General features: G+C 39.9%; 1 protein-coding gene across 7 annotated transcripts in view; it reads right to left on the bottom strand.

The window, feature by feature from the left end:
- Positions 1–954: 954 nt before the first annotated feature.
- LOC124116561 (palmitoyltransferase ZDHHC18-B-like) overlaps positions 955–26,818 on the bottom strand; it is a 99,969-nt gene continuing 74,105 nt past the window's right edge. For 2 of the 7 annotated variants that reach the window (XM_046477943.2, XM_046477944.2), the window contains exons 7-14: positions 24,835–24,937; positions 23,361–23,470; positions 22,553–22,691; positions 21,529–21,673; positions 16,956–16,979; positions 16,124–16,174; positions 10,998–11,018; positions 955–6,256 (exon numbers count right to left, since the gene is read on the bottom strand). In XM_046477943.2, coding sequence (XP_046333899.1) covers positions 6,120–6,256; positions 10,998–11,018; positions 16,124–16,174; positions 16,956–16,979; positions 21,529–21,673; positions 22,553–22,691; positions 23,361–23,470; positions 24,835–24,937 — 730 coding nt within the window. In that variant the 3' untranslated portion in view covers positions 955–6,119. Of the gene's footprint in view, positions 6,257–10,888; positions 11,019–16,123; positions 16,175–16,955; positions 16,980–21,528; positions 21,674–22,552; positions 22,692–23,360; positions 23,471–24,834; positions 24,938–26,818 lie in introns of all 7 variants that reach the window. The other 5 variants (XM_046477948.2, XM_046477942.2, XM_046477946.2 and 2 more) reach the window with 5 other exon arrangements.

The raw sequence follows: 26,818 nt of genomic DNA, 5'->3' as shown, positions 1-26,818 counted from the left end.
CGTTATGTAAACGTTATGGTTCGCCATTTTTTTCAAGGGGACGTGTCGCGTTCCTGTTTTTGAAGGGACAGTGTGCTAATGTCCTCTCCTGGTGTTCCTAGAAGTCATATTGCAATAAATTATATAACATTAGAGTTGTTTCCCTTTCGGCAAAGTAGAACAAGCTCCTCACAGCAACACACCGTTCGCGGAGCTCTGTGTCATATGCTTGGAGCTGTCTCGGAAGGAGCTTGAAAATAGCACACAGAACTCCATTCGAGTACGTCCACCTTCCGTACTCGTAATACAGAGAGCACAATCACAATGTATAACAGCGAGGAACTCGTAACTAACAAAATGTGTGTGCAATGTATACAATCGTATACACACTAAGCTGAGCACACGAGCAGCAAGGCAGATGAAGCAGCACAAGCTCCATTCCAGCGCGTGCCACCTTCGGTACGTCAAATACAGAGAGCGCAGGGCACGATATATCGCTGTGTGGACCTCGTAACCAGCAAAATGTGAGTTCTTTGAAATGTGCACATTCGGATATACACTAAGCTAAGAAGCTCTAAGCAATGCGGTAGCTGCAGATGAGTTTCATAACCCATGTATACGTGTGATGACGTTTTAGATCTGCACCGCTGATAACAGTCAACGAGCGGCAAGGCAGACGAAGAAGTGACATGGAATGCTCCCACTGATATAGATCTAGTCCTGCACTATGACTGTGTAATATATAAAATTTACAAAAACAAAACCAATCTAAGAGCGAGAGTGAGAGTCCACAGTAAAAAAATAAGGGACGCCACATGACGGTGTATCTCACTCAGTCAAGCGCTAAGGTTGTTTTGTACAACGACACCCAGAAATACTGGAGGGACTAGACAACGTCTGGAATTCTCAGCTCCCTCGGGAGTTTGAACCAAAATTAACTTCCGACCAGGAATGGAATAAGAAAGACTGCAGAAGTTCAAAATCAAAATCAAATTTTTATTCACAAAAGCTGTAGAAAATACAGGTATGTGTTTCATTCACACTTGCACAAACAGACGAGCCGGAGCATGTACAGGGGATCCACTACAACAGGAGCACAGACAAACACTGTATTTGGCTGATATGTTCACTCATGGCTCAAAATATTTTTCATATGCTATTTTCTTTCTACAATACAATAATCCTTTATGTCAAAATTCCAGTATTGTTACATTTCAGGAACTACTATTATCTCTTGAACATACCACCTAAATACTTGACTGCAGCAAAACTACCACATTTTAATATCCTTATATATTTGAAGATTAAAGATAATTATTGTAACAAATCAACAGGTTAGATAACGCTGGATAACAAACTCCTCTGTGACTACTAAGCGGACATGTATTTATTGTTATGACTCAGTCATTGTTAAAATCACTGATACAAAAAATAATCAAACATTAATTAAAATTGAGATCAGATAGATCATGATAATATTATGTTATAAAGCTATCAATAAAATGACAACACAATTCTCTTGAAAATTGGTAACATTTCATATCGATTAAACATTGTTCAGTAAAATGTATCTTATGCACTGACATATTTTGATTGGTTGAGCTTGAATACATTTTGAATTATGCTAATTTACCTCTATCACCAATCTTTATATCAGAGAAACTTCTTTATACATATACTTTTACCTCGTCCAAGCTTTTCAATCACATTGTAAACAGACTTACTGGCTCAAACTAGAAATATAATTCTACAAATACAATGTTCATTGTTGTTGCTTTGAAATATCTTCAATCTGTGCATTTGTTAAAAAGGAAATCTAAATCATCCCAATCCTGAATGAAAACTGAAGCCTATTGAATGATTTCTTCCAGGTTTGAAAATTTGCATGAAGTCTCTAGAGTTCTGGCAATCAGAGTGACAACATTCTTCCGTCCAGCCATTCCAGCAATGAAGAACTTAAGTAACAAAGGCAGCAGAATATGCTTTAAAAGACTCTCGCTACATCAGATGTTTTCAACTCTGATTTATCTCCCCTGGTTTGACCATCAATTTGAAAAGAATTCTGGGCTCTACTTCACAAAGACATGAACTGCTGGATTTAAGCACTGACAAATGCAAAATATCATATAACATCCACACACAAAACTTGAAATTTTCTTACTTGCAACGGAACGAGCTGAATGTGACAACACCACTAGAAGCGGGCAGTTATACATGGGGAACAGTATTTTCTACAGCTGGTCAGAGTCAAGCCTGAGCAACACAGGAAGTATGTGTCACAATATCTATTTATTATAGGACCAAGTCTAGGATGTGGCACATTATCATGTTAATCATGTACAGCATGCATCGCACTGGACTTGAGGAGATGGTCGCTGACGATACAGGGGGCTTCAGCATGGAGACGGCCTATCAGCCAGTCACCTGAGCCTCTTGATCATCAGCTCACACTCACATATGTATGTTACCTCTCGATAAAATAACTGTTAGGTGAAACACAGACTACCAATACTGATGATACATAGACTATCACATTTTGATTAAAATTAATAAACCCAAACCCTGCAATTGAGAGGTATATATATTTCAAGGTGATTTCTGAAAATCAGACTTTAAGGAGCCTTTATCGAGAGAAACTGTGTCAGTACAAGGTTGAAAAGACGACTTTTAATTTTTCAAGACTCCCTGTGACAGTAATAAAGTTCAATTTCAATTATAATTTAATCTCAATTCCGGTGCAGAGCCTCAAAGTCCTACATCCAAATGTTGGGTGATACTTATTCTTGCTGATGAGTCTATCTAGATTTCTCAAAAGTGTACAAAAGACAAAACTACAAACATTGTGGATCCAAACAAAAGCAGGTTGAATTAGACTTTTTAGGAAAATATATAGATCTTCAAATATATTTTATTTAAAACAAATAACCTGAATTCTGAGATCATAACATTACACTGCCTGTCTTCTTGGTAACTGAACACCTATCAAACCCAGTTTGTTGGCTTTGAAAATGTTTTAAACAAGAACAGAATTGTCTGGTCCATAGGGTTTCCTTGTTTGTCAAACATAAGCCCTCGATCCTATTGTGAATCAAACTAAACCAGTGACTTACAGATTTGTAACAACTCTCTATACTTATGTTATCCTTTCAAAATGCCTGAAATGTAAGCTCCCCAACCCTATCCTCGTGTCGAGTCTCTACACTTGCCACGTACATATATTTAAGGCTTAGGAGACGGTTAGTCATCAACTTGATGATAAACATCCAGTGATAGTTACAGCTCAAACGACACAGGTCGTTATCGAGGACATGTGTACACATGGCAGCGGGATCCGCATTGTATACACAACATATATACTGGAGATCGATCACTCGGACTCAAGAACATAGAGGTTTAACACTCAAGTGACATAACTACCATTTGTAATATACAAATTGTTTGATAATTGTCAAGTCTAAAGCCAGCCAGCAACATGATATTAACATAAACATTTCAGTATAAGATAATATGTTTAGTTTGTCCAGAGTTAGCTTGGAACATTTCTATGCCACATTAATCAGTTGTAATATCGTGACAAAGGCTACAGATGCAGTTGTCAAAGCACCATGCTCTAACTAGATGATTGGTACAACTAGCTACAGGTTGTTGTCCATCGCTAATATATCAACAAATGGTTATATAGAAAATGGAATGTTTTAATTTTTTTTTTTTTAATGTAGGTCAGTGAACCATGAGGACATTCTCAGGTAAATGTTTTTTTTTGAAGATAAAGGAAATGCAAAATGTTCTAGGCTGAGCAATTTGAATAGAAATGATTTGGAAAGAACTATATTGAAATATGAATTCATAAATTTTTAACCTGAGTGAAGGGCAATGGATTTCAATAAATATCAGTGAGATTGCCATCGAAAGCGCTACAATGACATATGCTAGCTTTTGAAATCAATAACTATTTCCATGAATGGACAATACCTTGCAGACACTTTTGCTGTTAACTTTTAGTTCTATTGCATCAAAATTGCACAAGAAACTGATATCTCTACCAGACATAGACATATTAAGTGCAGACAAATCTCTTATCATTTCTGAAGTTTCTTAGCAGACAGATCCATCAAATCCTAAATCGCAAAAACAGTGATGTTGCATTTTTTAAGACTTCTTTCAATAAATTGAAGAAAGTTTCAAATCTGATTTCAAAAACACTTCCAAACAGAAATTCATAAATAAAATAAAATAACATTTTCTCACTTTTACAGACTAGCCTCTGGTGGGATGTCACAGTTGACAGATAACGTTTCGTGGAACCTGTAAATCAACATTACAAATGGCCACCATTTTCTGCAACCTGCTCTCTGCGAGTTACCCACACAATTGAAATTCAATTGAAAATAGTTTCTCAGGTTTATTGTAAAAAAAAACTGAAACCCATGCTACTTTTCTCGGTAGGATGAAAATAAATTCAGACTCATTAGCTAGTATGGCAACTTAGTTTATCCAGGACAAGATCACTTTTCTGTTATCCTGTTATCTTGATAGATTCATAAAACTTCTAAAACCAGATGCTGTACAGACCAAACAAATATTTACCTCTCTAAAACATCCTTACCCTGCATCATCAACTTGATGATGAAACTTTTGGTTTCAATATACATGTACTTGAGGCCATGAACAAACAGAAAAACAAACTATCGCCATGGCTACACTGCAACATCAGACATGTCTCTACTCCTAGAGATAAACTCCACACACTTCCGCACGCAGCACTGGAAGCTCATCCCAACATCCTTCTTCGCCAGTCCAGGGGTAGTGGTGATAAATGCCAACAAAAACATGTGAATGAAAGTATTTGCATTTTCACTTTTCTTAAAAAAATCAAGTCATGGATATTTCTAAAATGATACTCTGTAAGATACAATGATGGAATACACTGCGATTGATTCTGATTAATAAGTTATAAATTGTTTAAAGGATGATAACAGATTCAGCAGGACTTCAGTGCAATTTATAAGCAAAATATATGCTAGCAGGAATTAAATGCACCACTAATTCCTACAGAATTGCAACAGTGATATGTACAGTGTTTCTACGACCTAGGATCATGTTCAACATATCTACCCTCTGATCAGGACACTCAATATATAAGACACATATCCACCAAGAATACTCATACATTTGATTGTTGTCTGTGCTAATTAACCTACAAAGGTAAGACACATGGACTTTTCTACAAGCAAACACTGATTTTAGGAACATACATCACTAAAACCAGAAAAGTCTATGTTCAAAAGAAAACATTTACATGGTGCAAATCAATGCTTTGTAATTCTTCACCCAAGACAAGGCGTTGCCAGATTATTCCAGATTTACAAATTATTTACATAGAACATTGATATCATATATAGATATGGGAATATGGATACACAACATTCTTTGGTGATGATTTAAACCACTGTGAAAACTGAAGTGTGCATGACCTTTAAGATTTCTGACATGACGTGTAGAAAGCTTGTAACATTAATATGAACAAACATGCATCAAGTTGGTACTCTGAATATATATCAAGAATAACTTATAATACCAAATGAACCTGATATTAATTACATGTTGATGTTATGAAATTTGCTATGGATGATAAAAATCTGTTTCTGGTTCTAAATGTGAAAATAGAATTCAAATTTAAGCATCCAGGGGTAAATGTTAAATATCTTATCTGGTGATTTTATCTTATATACAGTTACACAGGACAACCACGTTAATCCCTGTTCCTGACTAGATAAAAAATATCTGAGATTTTTAAACAAGACATATACAATCGTAAAACATAATATACACAATAATACAAACGGATATTAACACAACAACCCTAAAATAATCCATCAAGGACGTGTCACCTACTACCAAGTTAATCCCAAACTGACATCGACTAAACTTAAACTATTCGATATAACTTTCCAATTTCAAATATCAATATGCAGACTGAAAAAAATTTAAAAATAAATATTTTTCCAGAAACAGATTTTTTTACAATGAAATGAGTGTCAGAATTTATGATTGACAGCCAATAAAGACAAGATGGTGACATATACATCTCTTGTCATAGACACCAATAGTAATGAAATACATTAAATATGTCATGGACATCAGAAGTCTGTGCTGCACCCCCTGGACATGACGTGCTTGTTGTCGTGGGCGTTGTTGGAGCTGACCACTTTGATGTCGTCTGTCGTGTACGAGGGCTGCATGTTCACTGTGGTCACTGGAGCTACCCCATATTTTCCTGAAATCACAAAATTCTTACAAAATTAACACAAGGATGTTGTTTATTGATCAAACTGCATACAACATTGAAGATACATTTGCACCTTATTCATGACACACAGACATTTTGACATACACAGCTTGCTCAAACACCATATCTGGTATTTTTGGGCTGCATAGGTATTTTTAATGTTGAATTCATACTAAAATTCATTATAGACAAATTGATAGATCTCATCCAACATCAATTTCCTTTTGAAAAATTAATAGAATGGATAGCTTAGTTCTTATTCGTTGGTTCCAGTTTTTCCCCAGTTGTCAAAATGTGTCAACCTTGTCAATTGTTTTCTGTTGCTGTGGCCTCAAGACAATGACAGATAACATGAAATATGTTTGATGTTGAATCTGCGCTTTAGTTCAAACATTATCAATGAAATATCAGACTTTATATTTGACCTGAAATAGCAGCTTAAAATATCGGTACCAAGGCGATTGTGAAGCATACATGAAGACCATATATAAGTCAATAAGTGAAAAAGATATTTATCAGTACTTTAAGAAGGACAGGTATTGTTTGATAGTCTTAACATTTCAACCTTTTGATATCAAACAATATGATTAAGACAGGAACATTGATCCTGAATTTATTTTTAGTGTAATTGAACTGATAGTTACTAATACTGCCATATCAGATTTGGAGTCCTCAAGATCTTAATACCCTGACAATAGATTGGATATCAAGTTTTTCTCCCTAAAGCAGAGTCAGACCTACAAAATCCTTGGCACTGCAAATCAGAAGCCTGGAACAGATCATGTACACATTACAAAGGAAGGTTCCAGAATTACATTCATTTTAATCCTGTCCTTACCAAACAAATACACTGAATGTACGTTGAACCATCACATCTGTAGATGACAGGACATATTGTCAGCTTGTCTTGAAATGAGAGTTTGGTTTAATGCTGTTTAGAACAGTGTTTCAATTATATCGCCTTCAAGTTGGAGAAGACACCCAAGTGAGGGGATGGCAAATGATACTACTTAAGTAACCAACAATCGGGGTATGTGACAACCCAGAATCATATTCAGGTGAACCAGGAACGAAAACCCACGATTATCGGATCTTGGCACAAGAAATACATGAAATCTCATGAAATCATGACTTAGACACAATGGCACCTGTTGTCCTCCTTGTAGAAGCTGCATTAAAACCACCCTAAGAAAAGACAAGTCCCATACATCAGTTCATCACTAGCATGACACGACTGTTATGACGATGTTCACATCGGTTCACATGACGATGATACACCTATTATCATGACGATGTGCATCATAACATAGGTTCACATGATGATACCTCATGAAATAATCTCACCTGTTCAATGTTGTCAAGGTACACACAAAGTCTTGTCTTATTACAACACACAAGTGGTATGGAGGCCTCATGCAGGCAGTCAAAGGGAGATAACTCAGATAAGCCACACAAGACGACATGTTGGAATTAACCATCACTTCACGCGTTTCACAAAAGCAGAAATAAATGGTTACTTGTGAGAATCAAACATACTGAAAAGTGCATATAGTTCTGAATAAAAAGATATGATTTCAAGGAAAAGACACGCAACATGCTGTATTAGTCAATAGATTGTTTACAGAGGTGTTAGATAGTCGTGATGTGCACGGTATTTTGCAAAAACATTTTAAATATTTTTTGACACAAGGACATTACTTTATTTACTTTCACTATGATGTAACTTGAACTGAACTGTTCGCAGACAACAAAGATGAGAAGACTCATTACGGGACATACAGCAACAAAAGATGTCATTTCTGTTGCTGTTTACGGACAGAGAGAGAATTACCAGAGCTTTACAGCCTACAATTTGCACCTTAGGGACCGATCATGTATTATCATGGTGGTTGGGTCGGAGGGAATCGGGAGAGTGACACCCAAAAAGATGACAGTCTCTAGGGAGGGCAACAAAAAAGTATACAAGTTTGGGAGAGGTCATGAAGAAATTGGATATTTCATAATAAAATTAAAGTGCTTTTGCAGTTTGTCTTTTCAGGGAGGGGCCTTTAAAAAAATGTATAAAGACATGGGGAGGGTCATCCAAAAATAGGAGTGAGTGAGTGAGTTGGGGTTTTAACACCGCTTTTAACAGTATTCCAGTTATATCGCAGCGTGTCAGCTTAATGTTGGAGGAAAGCCTGAAGTGATGCAGGTCTCAGACATTTACCACTTTGGTGAAACCCTGTGACGAGCACGGGTATGGTGCTGACAAACCTAGAAACATAATAAGGGCGAACCAGGATTTGAACCCACAATCGTAGGTTTCTGACGTGCCCAAGGGACGCAACTCTGCTCAGCGAATCGCGGCACCTAAGATGACTACCCCCAAAATAGGACATTAGGGGAGGGTAATTATTTACAGTAAATAAGTGCCTCAAAAACCTCTGACCCACCCATCCCGGGTGGGATGGGTGGGTTCCTTATAACCGGTCCCTTATGCAAGGAGGGAAAATGACAGTTCTAAAATTGAGATGATAAATTTGGCCCTTCAGTATTTCATGATCCTATGATTTATCCCAAATATTCAACTTCTCTCTAGAATTCTATAAATGGTGAAAGATTTCTCTTTGACTACATCTTTTCAAGAGACCTAAAAACTCAATAGTTCCCGGCAACGGTGCACATAACATTATCCTCAGAAAAGTGTTAACACTAAAGAATATCCATGTAAATATTAATACCTCCAAAGTCCAAAATATTGTTACATTTTGTTAAAAAATCCCATGTGAAACATATGTCAGGATGTTCTTGTCAAATAGCAAACAGAATCTTGTAAAAACAAAATATGAATGAGGTTCTTTTCAGCTAGACATGTTGACTGTTTTCAGTCTGTGTACAGCAGCCCTGTTGTTGAGAGTGTTAGAAAGGAAAAGCTTCCACTACACAGAAATAGTTGCAATATAGACTTGCTGCAGGCCCTTCGTCCACTCTGTGCCTCAAATAGCACAACCCCAAATATACTGTATTCGACGTAATAAGCGTTCGCTCTAATAAGTGCCAAAGGCGATATTTGCTAATATATTGGCTAGTGAACACTCCCAATTAGCACACTTTCCGATTGATCAATGTACACAAGACTTATTTATTCGCGTATAATACACACTGGTGTGTTATATGCATCCTTAATTATGGGCAATTAAATTCTGGAAATATATATATCTCTCGTGTATAAACATTTCAGGCTGTCAGCATAAACCACGAAATTTATCTTTCAACTCTGTTTTTTTCGACAAAATAATATTCTAATAAGAGCCCCCTATTTCTAATATTGAGAGCACCCTGGGCGCTTATTATGTCGAATACGGTACCCATGGTACGGTATGAGTCCACTGACAATTCTTCTTTGGTTTAATCACAAATAATAATTCCTCAAAGTAATTATTACAAAAGAATTAAACCTCCTCTATTGTTAATCAAAATGGCAGCAATTTCTTAATATTCATGTCTTTGATTCTCATTCTAATTGAAGGAATGTGTTATCTTACAGCAATACCCCCAGCACCAAACATATGCTTACACAGTTTACACTCTCCTATATTTAAGATCATAGCATCTTTCTCGTTTCTTTTTATATACATGTTTTCAAAAAAACTTGTGCCAATAGGCTCAGTAGCTCACCTATATATTCAAAGATAAAAAGCAACTGTAAGTTCCAACAATCAGATTAATACACTTTTCTCAACATGTATCAACCATTCCCAAGGTAAGATCGATTGCCAGGAGATGTGTTAGAGAGTGAATGGAGGTAGCTCATTGTTTAGTTTAGATGTAAACTTATGAATATTTCCAGCTACAAAAAATGGTAAAGTATTTACTACGGGTGATAATTATACGTAGGTTTCATATGTAGGTGTCTGTATAAACTATTGATAGTCAAACATGGTACCGACAAATTTCAGCTTGTCATTGATGGTATTTCCACTGGCCTTTATACAATCACAATGCCATAACAGTTTGAAGAAGTCATTACATCCTTAAGTTAAACACCACATACATACTGCACATCAAACTGCATAAACATGCAGAAAAGGCTGAGTAGTGGACAAATATGGCTGCCAATTTTAAAATCAGGATGAAATCTTTTGGCAGCACTGCTGGGATCAGTCATACAATGTTTCACAGCATTATGGAGAGATGACAAAACTGAATGTTTATACAAGAGGGACAAGGTGCCTTGACATATTCTCACATAAACCCTAGGTTCAAGTGAGGTAAACATCGACCTGACACATTATGAAAAAATTCCAAGAAATTCAAAATGATAAAACCCAAAAATGGCTACCTGCATTTTAGACCATTGATCTTGTATGCATATCAATACCTACATTGGAATTTTCCTGATAATACTTTTCTTGAATGGGAATCAACTCCCTTAAACTAGAATCATCTCCACTGAACATGAATTATTTCCCCTGAACTAGAATCATCTCCCTTGAATATGAAATATCTCCCTTGAACTAGAATGATCTCCCTTGAACAAGAACCTGGGCAAGTCTATGGGAGTTGTTGCAGTACAAAAGCCGGCACAGATGTACAGGTGACAACAAGCACTGAAGTGACCCGGAAGTGGACACTCACCGGGGGGTCAACACTTGTTATCCTAGCCCCCAGGAAGACATGCCTCCCTAGGGGACTTGCCCCGGGATGGGGCCCTGATCGGCCGCTAAGGGGAGAGAAGTCAACTCACCGTCAGTCATACCTTGCCAAGCTTTAGGAAATAACAATTCATATTTTGGATTACATTTTGGAAAGGAATGAAAAGATGATCTATACAGTCTTCTCTGCAGGTTTCAATGGACGGGAAACTGCTAGGTTATAGATGGAGATCGGCATGTAAACAGGTAATGCTACTCAAATCAAAATTTTAAAAATGATTCTTGACACCACATTTACATGAAAGTGATCAGCGATTCCATGGGCTCCTTATTAATACAGCCTCTGCTTAGAATTTCTGCATAAATGGAGAATAAATATTGAGACACTGATTTCATATTACTTTTCATATATATACACAAAAACTCCTTAATCCTAAACAAGTGACAAAAAACCCAAATCAAAGCATGTAGCATCTTGAGTTACTAGAGACCGACTTTGAATCGGAAGACAAAACTTATTTGTTTTTGCTGCATCTGTTAATATACAAACAACATCAAATAAAAAAGACACCCATCACTAAGTAACAGTATCATATTGCCTTGAACATCACACTATCACACTCCTGACTTGCTAGGCCATTAATGGACAGACTTTAATATTCTAGGGGCCAGGGATTTTTGCTGGAGACATTATATTTTCTCGGTCACGCTTAAAGAATTTTTTTCTTGTGCCAAAATGTTTCTCAAGACATCCAGTCAACAATCTTTTATCTTGATAGAACCTGAGGCATAATAATTTCTTGTCCAGTATTTATCTCCAGAACACCCAATGGTTACTCCCAGAGTAATGCCCAGCATTGCCCGCTGGCCCAGAGCACCTGTCCCTGGCACCTGAGAGCAGACTGTATAGCAATGATATACACTATGTCACAGGCCACAAGAAAAACCCAGACACATAATCAGGAAGGAATTGCCCGGGCAACAAAGTACCTGTCAGAACACAAGCTTTGATAGATGAGTGATGAAGCTTTTGTCAGCAGTCTTCAGAACAAAAGCCAATCAGGACAGTATGAATGGTCTGCTCATGATTGCCAATGTGGAAAATCAAGTCCGAGCTAATTTTGTTACAGCTGATCATGCAAACCAACAGCCAAATGTTTCAGAATAGCAAACCAATTGACAAGTGTCAAGACTGATTAGTCTCAAGAATACATCAGCTGTGAGACGTCTACATGTTAGTATCAGGATTAGTCTCAGTCAACCCTGAACGTTTTGGGTTCCAATTTAAATCAATGCAGCCTCAATCTCAATAAAATCAGAACTTAGAGCCGCTACCACTGAACAAAGATCTGGGGACATCCCACGTCAGAGCGACCTTTCATCCGACCAATCAGACCAACGGGATCTTACCAGATTGGGAAAGTGACAGTAGGAATGTTTTCTAATCATGCAACCTCGTAAAGGATAACATGGTCGGTGTATTCGGGGTGCCTGTTACGGGCCAAATGGTTATTTCCGTCCAAATGGTTGTCTATCTCTCTCTCTTCAATGGGAAAAACATTTCAAACAGAAGAGTCTTTTAATAGCTGGTAAGTACTGCAACACAATCTCGGCAATCTAAAAGACATTTCAGAATTCTTTTTTGTTCAGTGTTCATCTGGAATTGAAATCACCAGTTTAAAACTAGTGCTGAAAAGCTTGAAAAAGCTGCTTTCTTATTGGCTAATGTCAACTTCTTGTTTGTTATTTCATTGGTCGGTCAAAGTTTGCAACAGGTCGTTCTCACATGACTTGTAATGCGATGTCCTCAGATCTATGTGTAGTGGAAGCGAGCCCTAAGATCTGATTTTAAGGAGACTGATGCAGCCAGCACGAGAGCTGGTCTTTTAAGAGAAGTCAGATCATCCAATTCCCTTCTGGTACAACCATCACATGACACTTGATACCAGTGAGTGAGTGAGTGAGTGAGTGAGTGAGTGAAGGTTGTTTAAAACCACATCAAGCAATATTTCAGCCAAGTAATGTGGGGCTGCAAATCATCAAGTCTTGGCCAAACAAGCCAGTGGTTGGAAGCATGATCAGCAACCTGTACGTCAGCCAGGTCACACTGGGGCCATCGATCTATATGTATTATGTAGTTGGATCTTATGACACAACGAGATCCTGGGAGCTATTCTGCCCATACAGGCAACATGATTTAAGTCAATTGTTTTCCAACCATGAGATACCGGATAACAACTCTACCCATATCCAAGATCTCAGTTGAAAATACAAACAAATGAAATCCTGAATACAAGGTTCAATGAGCAAATAATGTGTCAAGACTGACAGGTCAATATCTAAGGCAGAAGCCAAGCTTTTATGTTTAAGAACAATTAATATTTCACCATCATAATACCATAAATCCATTTGATAACAAAAAAGCAGTATATATCACACACAGAGAGAAACACGGATGTAGAATTCACTCAAAAGGAAACTGAAGATGTGCATGGAGTACATCAAAATGCTGTGACTGTGAGTGAGTGAGTGAGTGAGATGGGATAAATGCCACTTCAACAGAATTGGGGACGAATGCTAATAGTGGCGCCTTAAATAACTGGGACATCCATGCCTGCTCCCCATGCTGTGAGGTGACACTCCCACCCATGTCTGTATGTGTGGAAACATTAACCGTACCAAGTACAGTTTTAACATATTCATAGAACCAGAAATACAGGGTACAGATGGAGTGAAAACAAACATCCACTGGTTAACAATCACTTCACATACAGCATGTGCACAAAACAATTCATGACACACTATGAAATGCAGACACATGCTGATGTATAGATACATACTCTGTGACAACAGGTTCATGTTTCAACACAAGTAACACGAGATGAAAACATTCCACAAACTAATCCTGAAGCTGCAACAGGAACACACCGCCAAGTCCCACAATGCATCACACAAAATGAGTTTATCTCCCTGCTAGAATGTTAGTCCCTCAATATTAATCAGTAATCTGCTCTTGTGTTCTTGAGGGTCTTGGTTTCTACAAACATGGCAGTGAAGGAATCAGGGAGAGATGGGGAGAGATGGGTTTAACATTGCTTGGACTAGTATTTCAGTTTTATCAGACCTTGTCAGCTTCATGAGGGAGGATAGGCCAAACCGATGCAGATCTTAGATGCTTACCACTTCCTCAAAACCAACAAGCATGGGTAAGATGAGGACAATCCAACAATTACAACCAGGCCGAGTTTGGGATTCTGCCACCGCTTGGAGAGGAAGGTCTGCACAGGTTATCACAGTGCGTAAGACGACTGGGCACTTGTTGCACTCAGCAATATTCCAGCTATATGATGGCGGTCTGTAAATAATCGAGTCTGGACCAGACAATCCAGTGATTAATATCATGAGCATCGATCCACGCAATTGGGATCGATGACATGCATCAACCAAGTCAGCGAGTCTGACCACCCGATCCTGTTAGTCGCCTCCTACAACAAGCATAGTTGCCTTTTACGACAAGCATGGGTTGCTGAAGATCTATTCTACCCTGGATCTTCACGGGTCTGGCCACTAGTACTCCTGGGCTGTTGCAGATCTGCGATCGAGCCATCGATTAACACAGCGAGGTGGGATGGAGGAAGGGAAGACAAGCTGCTCACTTGGGTGAAGCAGTAACACAATGACCTTTCCACATCACATATACTGAGTGGCCGAAATAAGGGAAGAGCATAGGAAGGTAGAGGATACATGACATGTATCCGATGACTGGGCGTTGTGTGGGGCGGTAGTGACATGCCAACATTCTGTGTACAAAAAGTTTTAATCTGCTATCCTGAAATTGTTTCTTGGCATGAATTTCAGCAGAATATGGGGACCATTATCAGCTGAGCTATTACTGGACCAAACCTATTTTATAAGACTTATACGTCGGAGTAGTGGCTCAAGTCTGTGCCAGACACCAACACTTCACTCTGTCCCTCATTCCTTAACATGAGGTGCGACGATGTGAAATAGAATTTATTTCACATTAAAGATTATTGCAGTTACATAACGAAGTGCATGCATGTGTGTGTGTGTGTGCAGCTTGTACGAGTCTGGGCTTATGCTGTCCTTATAGTGCTATATATGCTGCAGTTTAAAATGGATACCACATACCACACAGCATACTGATTCTAAGCCGACCAGTCCTTGTTTTTAGCATCAGGTAGGGTAACAAGTACCATCTTTTAACGTCTTTGGTAGGAAGCGGATGGGGATTGAACCAACGACCTTCCGCTCTATAGGCATACGCTATATCCACTAGACCACAGAGGCTGTCTCATAGACATAAAGCATTGACTCTGCACAGCAAGAAGCAGTACCCAAGGGATCTGCACTCACTCCATGCCCAGTAGGGCAGGGTCACTGCACTGTGTCAGGTCCAATACAGGAACACAGAGATGCAGTCACAAAACCCAGCATCAGTCCCACGTTGTGTCTTGGCACAGACAAACCACACTAACAGACACTGGTGCTGAAATGTGGATTTGAACCATAGCCAGTCCATCCAGCCAACAGCATCTCTCTCTCTTCAGCATAACCTATCTAGTCTACAGTGATCCTATCCCCAAAACCATCCCACACTCTTAGCAAAGCATCAAACAAGTTGAAACAATCATAACAGCAGTCTTTGATAGGCATTTAGAATACATGACACTTGTCAGGAATAGCATTCTTTGTCACAACGTTTCAGAGCTATTCCTGCTGTTTTAGCTTTATGCACTTTCTAAATGTTCACCTGATGAAGGAGCAAGAAGTAGCTCTGAAACGTGACAAAGAAGTTGCTATCCCTTAAAAATGTCATCTATTCAAATCATAACAGCAAAATGAAAGAAACCTTGTCTAAGCTACATTTACCACTAACACAAACTCCAGCACATGAACAAGGAAGCTCCGTTACAAAAGGGTGTGGCACAAATATCTTCTGTTTCTTCATTTGATCATGCATGAATGCTTTAAAATGCTTTGTTTCCCCCAAAATAAGTTTACCAAGCAAATATATATACACTAAAAGCTACGCTTACTTGACCAGGCAACAAAACCAAAGAATATGCTCCATCTGCTCTAAACAAACGAAAGAGGCGATGTAACAGAATGTTGGCGTAGAGGAACATGGGAAGTACAACATGCTGGTTGGAGAGGACAGACACACCTCCAACATGTCACACACGGTATAACTCACCAGAAAAGTTGAGTTGGTTTAACGTCATGTCCCAAATGTGGTTCTTTCGTCCTATGTACGCAATGCAGGTGGAGAAAGTAGAATAGAAGAACTCTTCTACATAGTTGGATATATATAAACAGTACTCATATTGATTTCTTCCCATTATTTCTTTATCTATGAATAGTGATGAAAAAGAAAATATCTTTTCAGTAATAAGTTGAAACTAATTATACTTTCAGCCCTTCATATGATCACAGTTTCATGTAAAAATAGAAAGAAGAGAGTTGAAAGATCTGTTTAAATGTTTCCGTAAATTAGTCTTGATATTTCAATTATTTCATCTGGGGCGTCAACAGTAGACATGTAATAACCGGCACATATATTTTAACAGAACATGTATTTAACTAGATCAAAATAATGTAGATATCAAAACATAATACATTAGTAGATGAACTAAAAGTATGCATCTGTGTTGGATTGAAACATCATTAGAACTATAGTTTCTATGCAGGGGAAAAGAAGGAACCCTGAAACACATAGAGAATACAGACAACACAGGATGGCCATCCTCAATGAAAAGAATGGCACAAAGTTGGAAAAATTATTCAAACCCAACAAAATCTCATAAAATAATCTGTATTCAGCAATTGGTAACACAAAATCTAATTCAACCAATTAAAATAATCATTCACAAACAGAATAAGAAAGAAACCTTGGAACAAACTCCAGCGTAACAAAATGTAAATTCCGTTGAACAAATAAAACACAACACCAAATAAAACTGCAATAAAACAAAGGAACTGCCAAGCAGAAGGTGGAGAGTGAGTGAGTGAGTGAGTGAGGGAATTACCTGCACATGTTGGTGGCCCCATGCCTGGTGGAGGGAAGACAGAGAATGAGACACCGATATACAGCAAGTATATGTACAGCAAGTATATGTACAGCAAGTATATGTACAGAAACAGATGGATGTATATGTTTTAGAATATCGCTGAATTTGAAGAGATGATCCTAACTTGTCCACCATCCACCCTGCCCATCCCTATCTAACACTGACCACACCCATCCCTTGTTAACTTGTCCACCATCAACCCTGCACCCATCCCTATCTAACTCTGACCACACCCATCCCTTGTTAACTTGTCCACCATCCACCCTGCCCATCCCTTTCTAACACTGACCACACCCATCCCTTGTTAACTTGTCTACCATCCACCCTGCCCATCCCTATCTAACCCTGACCCCAACCAACCCTTGTTAACTTGTCCACCATCCACCCTGCCCATCCCTATCTGACCCTGACCACACCCATCCCTTGTTAACTTGTCTACCCATCCACCCCTATCTAACCCTGACCACACCCATCCCTTGTTAACTTGTCCACCATCCACCCTGTCCATCCCTATCTAACCCTGACCACACCCATCCCTTGTTAACTTGTCTACCCATCCACCCCTATCTAACCCTGACCACACCCATCCCTTGTTAACTTTTCCACCATCCACCCTGCCCATCCCTATCTAACTCTGACCACACCCAACACTTGTTAACTTGTCCACCATCCACCCTGCCCATCCCTATCTAACCCTGACCACACCCATCCCTTGTTAACTTGTCTACCCATCCACCCCTATCTAACCCTGACCACACCCATCCCTTGTTAACTTGTCCACCATCCACCCTGCCCACCCCTATCTAACCCTGACCACACCCATCCCTTGTTAACTTGTCCACCATCCACCCTGCCCACCCCTATCTAACCCTGACCACACCCATCCCTTGTTAACTTGTCCACCATCCACCCTGCCCATCCCTATCTAACCCTGACCACACCCATCCCTTGTTAACTTGTCTACCATCCACACTGCCCATCCCTTTCTAACACTGACCACACCCATCCCTTGTTAACTTGTCTACCATCCACCCTGTCCATCCCTATCTAACCCTGACCACACCCATCCCTTGTTAACTTGTCCACCATCCACCCTGCCCATCCCTATCTAACCCTGACCACACCCAACCCTTGTCAACTTGTCCACCATCCACCCCTATCTAACCCTGACCACACCCAACCCTTGTCAACTTGTCCACCATCCACCCTGCCCATCCCTATCTAACACTGACCACACCCATCCCTTGTTAACTTGTCCACCACCCACCCTGCCCATCCCCATCTAACTCTGACCACACCCATCCCTTGTTAACTTGTCCACCCTCCACCTGGCCCACCCCTATCTAACCCTGACCACACCCATCCCTTGTTAACTTGTCCACCACCCACCCTGCCCATCCCTATCTAACCCTGACCACACCCATCCCTTGTTAACTTGTCCACCCTCCACCTGGCCCATCCCTATCTAACCCTGACCACACTAAACCCTTGTTAACTTGTCCACCATCCACCCTGCCCATCCCTATCTAACACTGACCACACCCATCCCTTGTTAACTTGTCCACCACCCACCCTGCCCATCCCCATCTAACTCTGACCACACCCATCCCTTGTTAACTTGTCCACCCTCCACCTGGCCCACCCCTATCTAACCCTGACCACACCCATCCCTTGTTAACTTGTCCACCACCCACCCTGCCCATCCCTATCTAACCCTGACCACACCCATCCCTTGTTAACTTGTCCACCCTCCACCTGGCCCATCCCTATCTAACCCTGACCACACCCATCCCTTGTTAACTTGTCCACCATCCACCCTGCCCACCCCTATCTAACCCTGACCACACCCATCCCTTGTTAACTTGTCCACCATCAACCCTGCCCATCCCTATCTAACCCTGACCACACCCATCCCTTGTTAACTTGTCTACCATCCACACTGCCCATCCCTTTCTAACACTGACCACACCCATCCCTTGTTAACTTGTCTACCATCCACCCTGTCCATCCCTATCTAACCCTGACCACACCCATCCCTTGTTAACTTGTCCACCATCCACCCTGTCCATCCCTATCTAACCCTGACCACACCCATCCCTTGTTAACTTGTCCACCCTCCACCCTGCCCACCCCTATCTAACTCTGACCACACCCAACCCTTGTTAACTTGTCCACCATCCACCCTGCCCACCCCTATCTAACTCTGACCACACCCAACCCTTGTTAACTTGTCCACCCTCCACCCTGCCCATCCCTATCTAACCCTGACCACACCCATCCCTTGTTAACTTGTCCACCCTCCACCTGGCCCACCCCTATCTAACCCTGACCACACCAAACCCTTGTTAACTTGTCCACCCTCCACCTGGCCCACCCCTATCTAACCCTGACCACACCCATCCCTTGTTAACTTGTCCACCCTCCACCTGGCCCACCCCTGTCTAACCCTGACCACAACCAACCCTTGTTAACTTGTCCACCATCCACCCTGCCCATCCCTATCTAACACTGACCACACCCAACCCTTGTTAACTTGTCCACCCTCCACCCTGCCCATCCCTATCTAACCCTGACCACACCCATCCCTTGTTAACTTGTCCACCATCCACCCTGCCCATCCCTATCTAACCCTGACCACACCCAACACTTGTTAACTTGTCCACCACCCACCCTGCCCATCCCCATCTAACACTGACCACACGTTCCTGGCCCCAACCATATCAGCCTCATTATTCTTGGACATATTCACATATCTTCCATTGCTGTTTAAAAGTCTTGTGTTGGTCGCACTTTCAAAACCATGTTGAGCTTGATACTCAAGTGACATGTAGTAATTAAAATCAGCAAGTGAACAAAATAATACCAGAAACAAAGTCTGGTCAATCTCAATTGTCTTGTCCATAATTAAAACCCGAAGTCACTAGAAAATAATTAGACCATCACTGTTAATGAAATAAACCACTTGGTAAAAAAGGTTCATCTAAAGCTTCCATGTATCAATTTATCACCACAAGCAGTAGAGCAACCGCTAGTACCAACATGAATACGCACAGGGAGATGATTTATGGTCAGGATATTGCAAGTTAACGAGGATATTTCAAGCACCAAGGCTATTATAGGCGGTTAATAAGTTTCCAGCAATGACGCAAGACCGATCTCAGATTGGAAAGACAAGTCTAGGAATTAAATGGGGTCTTAGGTTAATGACAGCAAGCGAATTCATTTAGCCTTGCTCCACCAGCGACAGCCCTAACCAAAGAGGCTTATGAACCTTGTGACATATCCACCACAAGGGTTTTGATCGTTAAATCATATTACTGAGGAGCAGAGTTGTTCTCTCAACATAAGTGGGCGCCGTGGAAGGTACCAGAGTTAAAGCATAGAAATAATGGAGGATAATAAATAATAACTTCATAATATTTTCCATCAAGGGTAAGGTACTTTTCTGTCATGATCAATTCTGATCAGCGGATGATATGACCATAAAATAGAGTGCCCCCCTCTGGTGGAGGAGTAATCCGAGGCATATGGCGAGGAATCCTGCGCTCAACACTGAAAGGATCTCATGTCACAGATTTCACAATATCATTTGGCTGGTCTGTAAATAAACTTTATTTTTTCTTGTTTACGTTAGTCAATTTGTCTTGTTGCACTTATTACGTCAAATACGGTATTTGAAGTTCGATATCTATATGTTGTTTTTGTCTTTGCAATTGATTTTTATACAATCCTGATAAGATTATTGCCTAGTATTTTCGCGAAACAAGGAATACAACTGGTTTAGTCAAAAGGATATTGACGACTACCGGTATGTCTGTTAATATACCAGAACCATTTTTGGTAATGATAAGGATTTCACTTATCCCTGAGAAAATAAAACTGCCAAATTTGAGAACTTTATGGTGATAATGTTAGTTGGAGAATCTAATAATCACAGAAACCACCGATCACAGGTTCAGAATTAATTAAATCGTTTCATCTAAAGTAATATGCATCAAATAGATGACATTCTTTCAGATAGATCCACTGTTAATATCCTCACAATCAAATATCATCAAATATGGTTAGCCTGCAAAACATACATAACATCATACATTCTTGTATTGTCTAGCAGTGTGTGAAATAGCCACCTACCCACTGGCTAGCAAAATTTCAGGTGGGCTAAACATTATAATATCCTAGCCTAAATGGCTACTGAAACGTTAAGGTGACTTTTTTTGTTGACACCTTAGTTGATCAAAATAACAAATTTTCTCCCATTTCTGAACTCACTACGACCATCAAAAATATAAAATCAGTACCAAATGGAGGTTGCAAGATCAGATTTACCCTCTCCATAATACTGGACTCATGATTTGCAATTTGGCCTCACTTTACTGATACCTTTGCAGAATCAAATTTCTGGAAAAACATAGCTAGTGACGTATGAAAGTGGAAAGTAACTTTTAAGGCTAGCTATACCAAAAGGCAAGTATGCTTTGAGACTATTTTGCACACTGTTGTGTAACACTAATATCCACAGCATACCCACCATTTATTGGTGGAAGTTTGTTGTTGATTGTGCCGTCGGGCCCCTGATAGCTGATCATGTCATGCTTGGTGACGGGGGCGTTGCTCCCCATGTTGTCTGGGACCACGACCGGCTCCCCCGCCGTGTTGGTGCCAGTGCTGTTTGTCTGGAAGTACAACAGAGCACACTATCACAGCTGGACACGCTGAACAGTACAAATACAGGAACCACTCATGGTAGAACACAACGATCTCATCAATGTCAGACCTACTACTCCAGGATACCTGGCAGCGTGGAGACAAACTCTCCATGGACGATCCATGCCACAGGATGCAATGGCATGGGATCAGCCAGCTGACACATTGTAACAGCCGTTGAAATTCATGCTGGTCCGCCAGCCAGAGACAACTACAAAGTGCTGAGGACCAGTAAACATTCAATGACAAGCAGCATTTGAAGGCTATAAGTTTGAACCACCGCATAATGCTTCAATTTTGCTACAAATAAGAACTGAATAAAACTGACAAAAAACATTATTGTCTTGTTCAAGCGGCACTAACTGCAAACTCTGAGGCCTAGTGAAATAAAGATTCCACTAGTGCTCTGGGTGCTGTTGTACAAAGGAATCTTAGTGCTGAGGTGATCGCAACACCCATACTTTAACATAGATTTACGATCATTGTAGCGCTGAGGTTGTTTTGTACAACTGCACCCTGGGCTCGTCTTCAAAAGGAGAAGAATAATTTCTAAGACTGTTGTAACCACGTGATCCCTGACTCTTACAACAGCCCTGGGACACGAGGGACACGGGGGACACGAGGGACACGAGGGACACGGGGGACACGGGGGACACGAGGGACTCGGGGGACACGGGGGACACGAGGGACACGAGGGACTCGGGGGACACGGGGGACACGAGGGACACGGGGGACACGGGGGACACGGGGGACTCATACTTACCCCTAAATCCCCAGGGTAAATGACTAATGACTGACTGTAACACACTGACACGGTACTTTCTTCAAGACTACTGCAGAACTGTTACCTTCTGTTGTGTGATATTGGTTGAGCCATAGTACTCGTGCCGCACATTGACAGCGTTACTCTCCTTCACAGGCAGCTCTCCGTCAGCTGTATGCACCTGGGAACTGTCCGGCACCACGTAGCCACGACGATCTAGCAAACTAGAAACATAATGTCCATATAATCATACATTCACGTAACACGGGAATACAGAATCCTTCATTTCCCTCCTCATTTCCACACTCGTTCCTCATGAATTCCAAAACAAGAAATATAATTGGTATATATCATGACATATATTCAAATACACACGTAAGTGTGTTTGTTTGTTGTTAAAATGAGCACTCAGCAATATTCCAGCTATATGATTGTTGCCTGTAAATAATTGAGTCTGGAGCAGGCAATCCAGTGGTTGATGTTATGAACAACGATCCAGGCCGTCGGGGTATGATGACACACATTCAACCAAGTCACCGAGCTGGACCAGCTGCTCCATTAAGTCACCTCTAAAAACCAGCATAGGTTGCGGGGGGCTCTCGTCTCAAAGCCATGGAACATGTAAAACCCCTTCTCTCACCTAGGGACCCATGAAGATTCAGGTAGAAAATAGGTCTTCAGCAACCCATGCTTGTCGTAGGAGGCAACTAATGGGATCGGGTGGTCGGGTGGTCGATGCATGTTATCGTATCCCATTTGCGTGGATCAATGCTCATGACATCGGAACTAAACTGTCTGGTCCAGACTCGATTATTAACATCACCGCCATCACATAGCTGGAATATTGTTGAGTGCAGCGTTCAACAACAACCAACAAACAAACGAACTCTCACCTCGGAGGGGTTGGTCCACAAAGAACTGTCATGCAGTTCCTAAATATTGAGCCCTTGCTGTAGGGATTGAAGTTTTCTTGGCCCCTCTTGGCTGTAAATGAACCCTTTATCTGAAATACAGTGTAATCTGAGATTAGGCTGCAGTCAAGAAAGAGGCTGGAAGAATACCTTCACCCATTCCACAGAGCAGCTGTAGATCCTTGTCCATTGTAAGCCCTATAACACAGACCCAAGACATACCTCAACTAACATCCAGTCTCTGAAATGAACATATTTTACAGAAAAATACAGTTCTTAAATTATCTTTATAAAATATAATAAAAAGGAGCCAAGAGACTTTCTTCGTTATCCTGAAACTGGAGTAATCTCGACTTGCCAAATAATATGGAGCTGCATGGGCTGTATTGATATATTTGGTTCAGGGTCTGTGTGACAGAGTTTGAGATGCAAACCTCATCTAGCCACAGTGTCATGTACATTGTAAGCTTAAAAAGGTACATGAAATCCCAGCTAGCTGCAGTGTTTGTGCAAGGAAGCCTAATGATGACATATCAAAGCCTTAAAGTCCTGACATACATGATTACAGTACACTGGCATTTGTTTCCTTTGCGGAATTACGAACAGAAAAAACATTAATTGACACAATTAGACACAATTTATGGATAACAACTTCTTTATTTACTGTAAGGGTCTACAGTAAACTATGTTTATAATGAACACGCTTACAACGAACTGACTGATATAACTAGCTGTACTTTTGGTCCCAGCTATTTTCCATATATTTTATCATATAAAGTTAATGGATATAATGAACATGCTTACAATGAAATAATGGATATAGCGAACCCCCCTTGTGGTCCTGTTTGTACTCTGCCAACGATTATTAAATGTTTAAGTGTATAACGAACTGTTAATCCTTGAGCTGATCTCCGGGTCACCTATCTACCTATCAAAATATCCACGGCCATGCACTGCTGTTCAAAGCGTCAATAAACAATTGAAGGTAATTGATTTACTCTTAAGCACCGACACCTTGTCCTCAAATTACAACCTCAATTAACAACAGTAACACAGTGATTGAAGTGGATATATTCCGTACATGTACAGTGCACACTTTTGTTATTTATCGAGTAAGATGATGTCACATGACTTGATAAAAGATGTCCGACAGTCGAAATGCGCATAACGAACGACGGATATAACGAACTAATATTAGTGGTCCCTTTGAGTTCATTACAACAGCAGTTAATGTATACAGAACGTCGCCTTTACTGTAAATAAAGAAGTTGTTATCCATAAATTCTCTCTACTTTGTCCTCCATCAACTTCTAAGCAGCGCCTATCAAACAATTCAAAACATTAATTGCAACAATTACATGCAGGTACAATATATAAAAGAGGACATAACCTAACACCTTGTAGACCACACACCACAGAGCTTGTCAATGTGCAGCCTCCCAGCTGTGCTACTTACATCTTCATTTGTGGTTAGCTCGGTAGAGACAAGGTAAGAGTGAAAGCCCGCCAAGCCAACAACAGAGAACACAGAGAAGAAGCAGATCACTGCCTCGATCACAGTGAAGAGTGTTAAGGAAATAATCAGAAAATCAGTCCCGCACAACACAACACACTCAGCTACAAACTACAGGCCCTGTTCCACAAAGCCATCTTAGCGCTAAGATGATCGTAACTCCCATACTTTAACACTGGATTACGATAGTTGTAGCGCTAAGATGATCGTAACTCCCATACTTTAACACTGGATTACAACAGTCGTAGCGCTAAGATCGCTTTGTGGAATGTGCCCAGGGCCCACTTGCACAAAGCAATCTTAGCACTACAACTATTGTAATCCTATGTTAAAGTGTGGGAGTTACGATCATCTTAGCACTAAGATCGCAAGTGGGCCCAGGTCTCAATGTATGGAAGGAACAAGACTCCTTGATTCAAGAGTCCTACAACAAAATGAATTTATCTTAATTACTGTTTTACTGTTTGCTACATCATGTTCTAGTGGTAGTGTGATGGATCAGACTATATTTATAAGGGCTGGCTGAAAATTATTATCGTCAATGAGAAGAAATATTAACGACTATTGATATGAAATAGTTGTAATCAATAATAACTTACATAAACTGTTGTGATGAAATAAAGTTTAGATTTACCGAAACAAACTTGTTATTATCAATTATCTAAATTGTCTAAGACAGAAAGCAACAGTTTTGTCATATCTCAAATGTCCACAAAGTAATCCATGCATAGATGTGTCACTGCTCACCAGTGGTGTGAAATATGTTGATTTCTTTAGGGACTTTCTTGAATATTTGCTAAAAGTTATTTTTCGATAACTGATCGATATTTAATTAGGGATTATTGATATCTATAATCTGTATCGATAGTCTGCCCTAATATTTATTGTTTACTGCACTACCTATTTTCAATCTTAGTCACCAGGGATAGAAATTAATTCATAAATATCAGTAATGATCTGTTATAGAGTTACCATCTACCAGACGGTCAAAGTGGTAGTCCACATGAAATGTTTCTTGTACTTTCTGAATCTTACTTGCCTGGGACTTGCGGACTTATGGTAATTTCGATACCCCCAGTACTAGTAATGATGCACATATCTGGAATATTCTCAGCAAAACAAAATATGAAATGAATTTTGACACTGACAAAGAATTCTTTTCATTTTTCAAGTTGCTAGCACAAATATAAAGTACAAAGAACTGTGGAATCTTATAGTCACACCCACATGAGCTATTCTGAGAACATCACCTGTCATACACTCACATATCTTTGTGACAAAAATAATCAGCATAGCAATTCAAAATAACAAGAGATACATATATTTCAAAATAAAAAGTTTTCCTTTACAGTGAATTCAACAAGCACCGACAATCCCAGTATCAAATTTCTTAAATCCACACGAAGTCTAAGTATAGATGATGACACGAAATTGCTGAAAACTATTTTCAAAAGTAGAATTAGCTTTAGAAGTCATGTTTAAGTTCAAGGTCTTTAAAGAGATTAATTATATTTTGAAAATAAAAAATCTACTTTAATCATGTTAATCAAGAACCAAAACAACACCTGTCAATAAGAAATAGGAAGAAAATGTAGGTCTCCAATTTATTCCAGAGAAGATAGATTTTCACAAATCTCTCTTGATTAAATTGTGTTTAAGTTCAACTTTCTACTGCAAACTGACAGTGAATCCTGATACTGTCTCCAGTTTCTTGTTACTATCTACAGCATTGTGCTGCTGGGTTATCTCCCTTAGTGGCTCTGTTTCCTACATAATCTACATGAGGAAACCAGCAAAGATCATAAACACAAACTTTTCTTCTCCAGTTCTATTTTTGGTTTTGAGATGTCTGGAAAGGATTTTTTGTATCATTTGGAGGCAGCTACATAATTAATATCAATCTCGATTGAATTACCATGGAAACAGA

This window comes from Haliotis rufescens, unplaced genomic scaffold (genome assembly GCF_023055435.1).
Source record: "Haliotis rufescens isolate VD_foot unplaced genomic scaffold, xgHalRufe1.0.p SCAF_5, whole genome shotgun sequence".
Classification (NCBI taxonomy): domain Eukaryota; kingdom Metazoa; phylum Mollusca; class Gastropoda; order Lepetellida; family Haliotidae; genus Haliotis; species Haliotis rufescens.
This window is presented reverse-complemented; position numbering and strand designations above follow the sequence as displayed.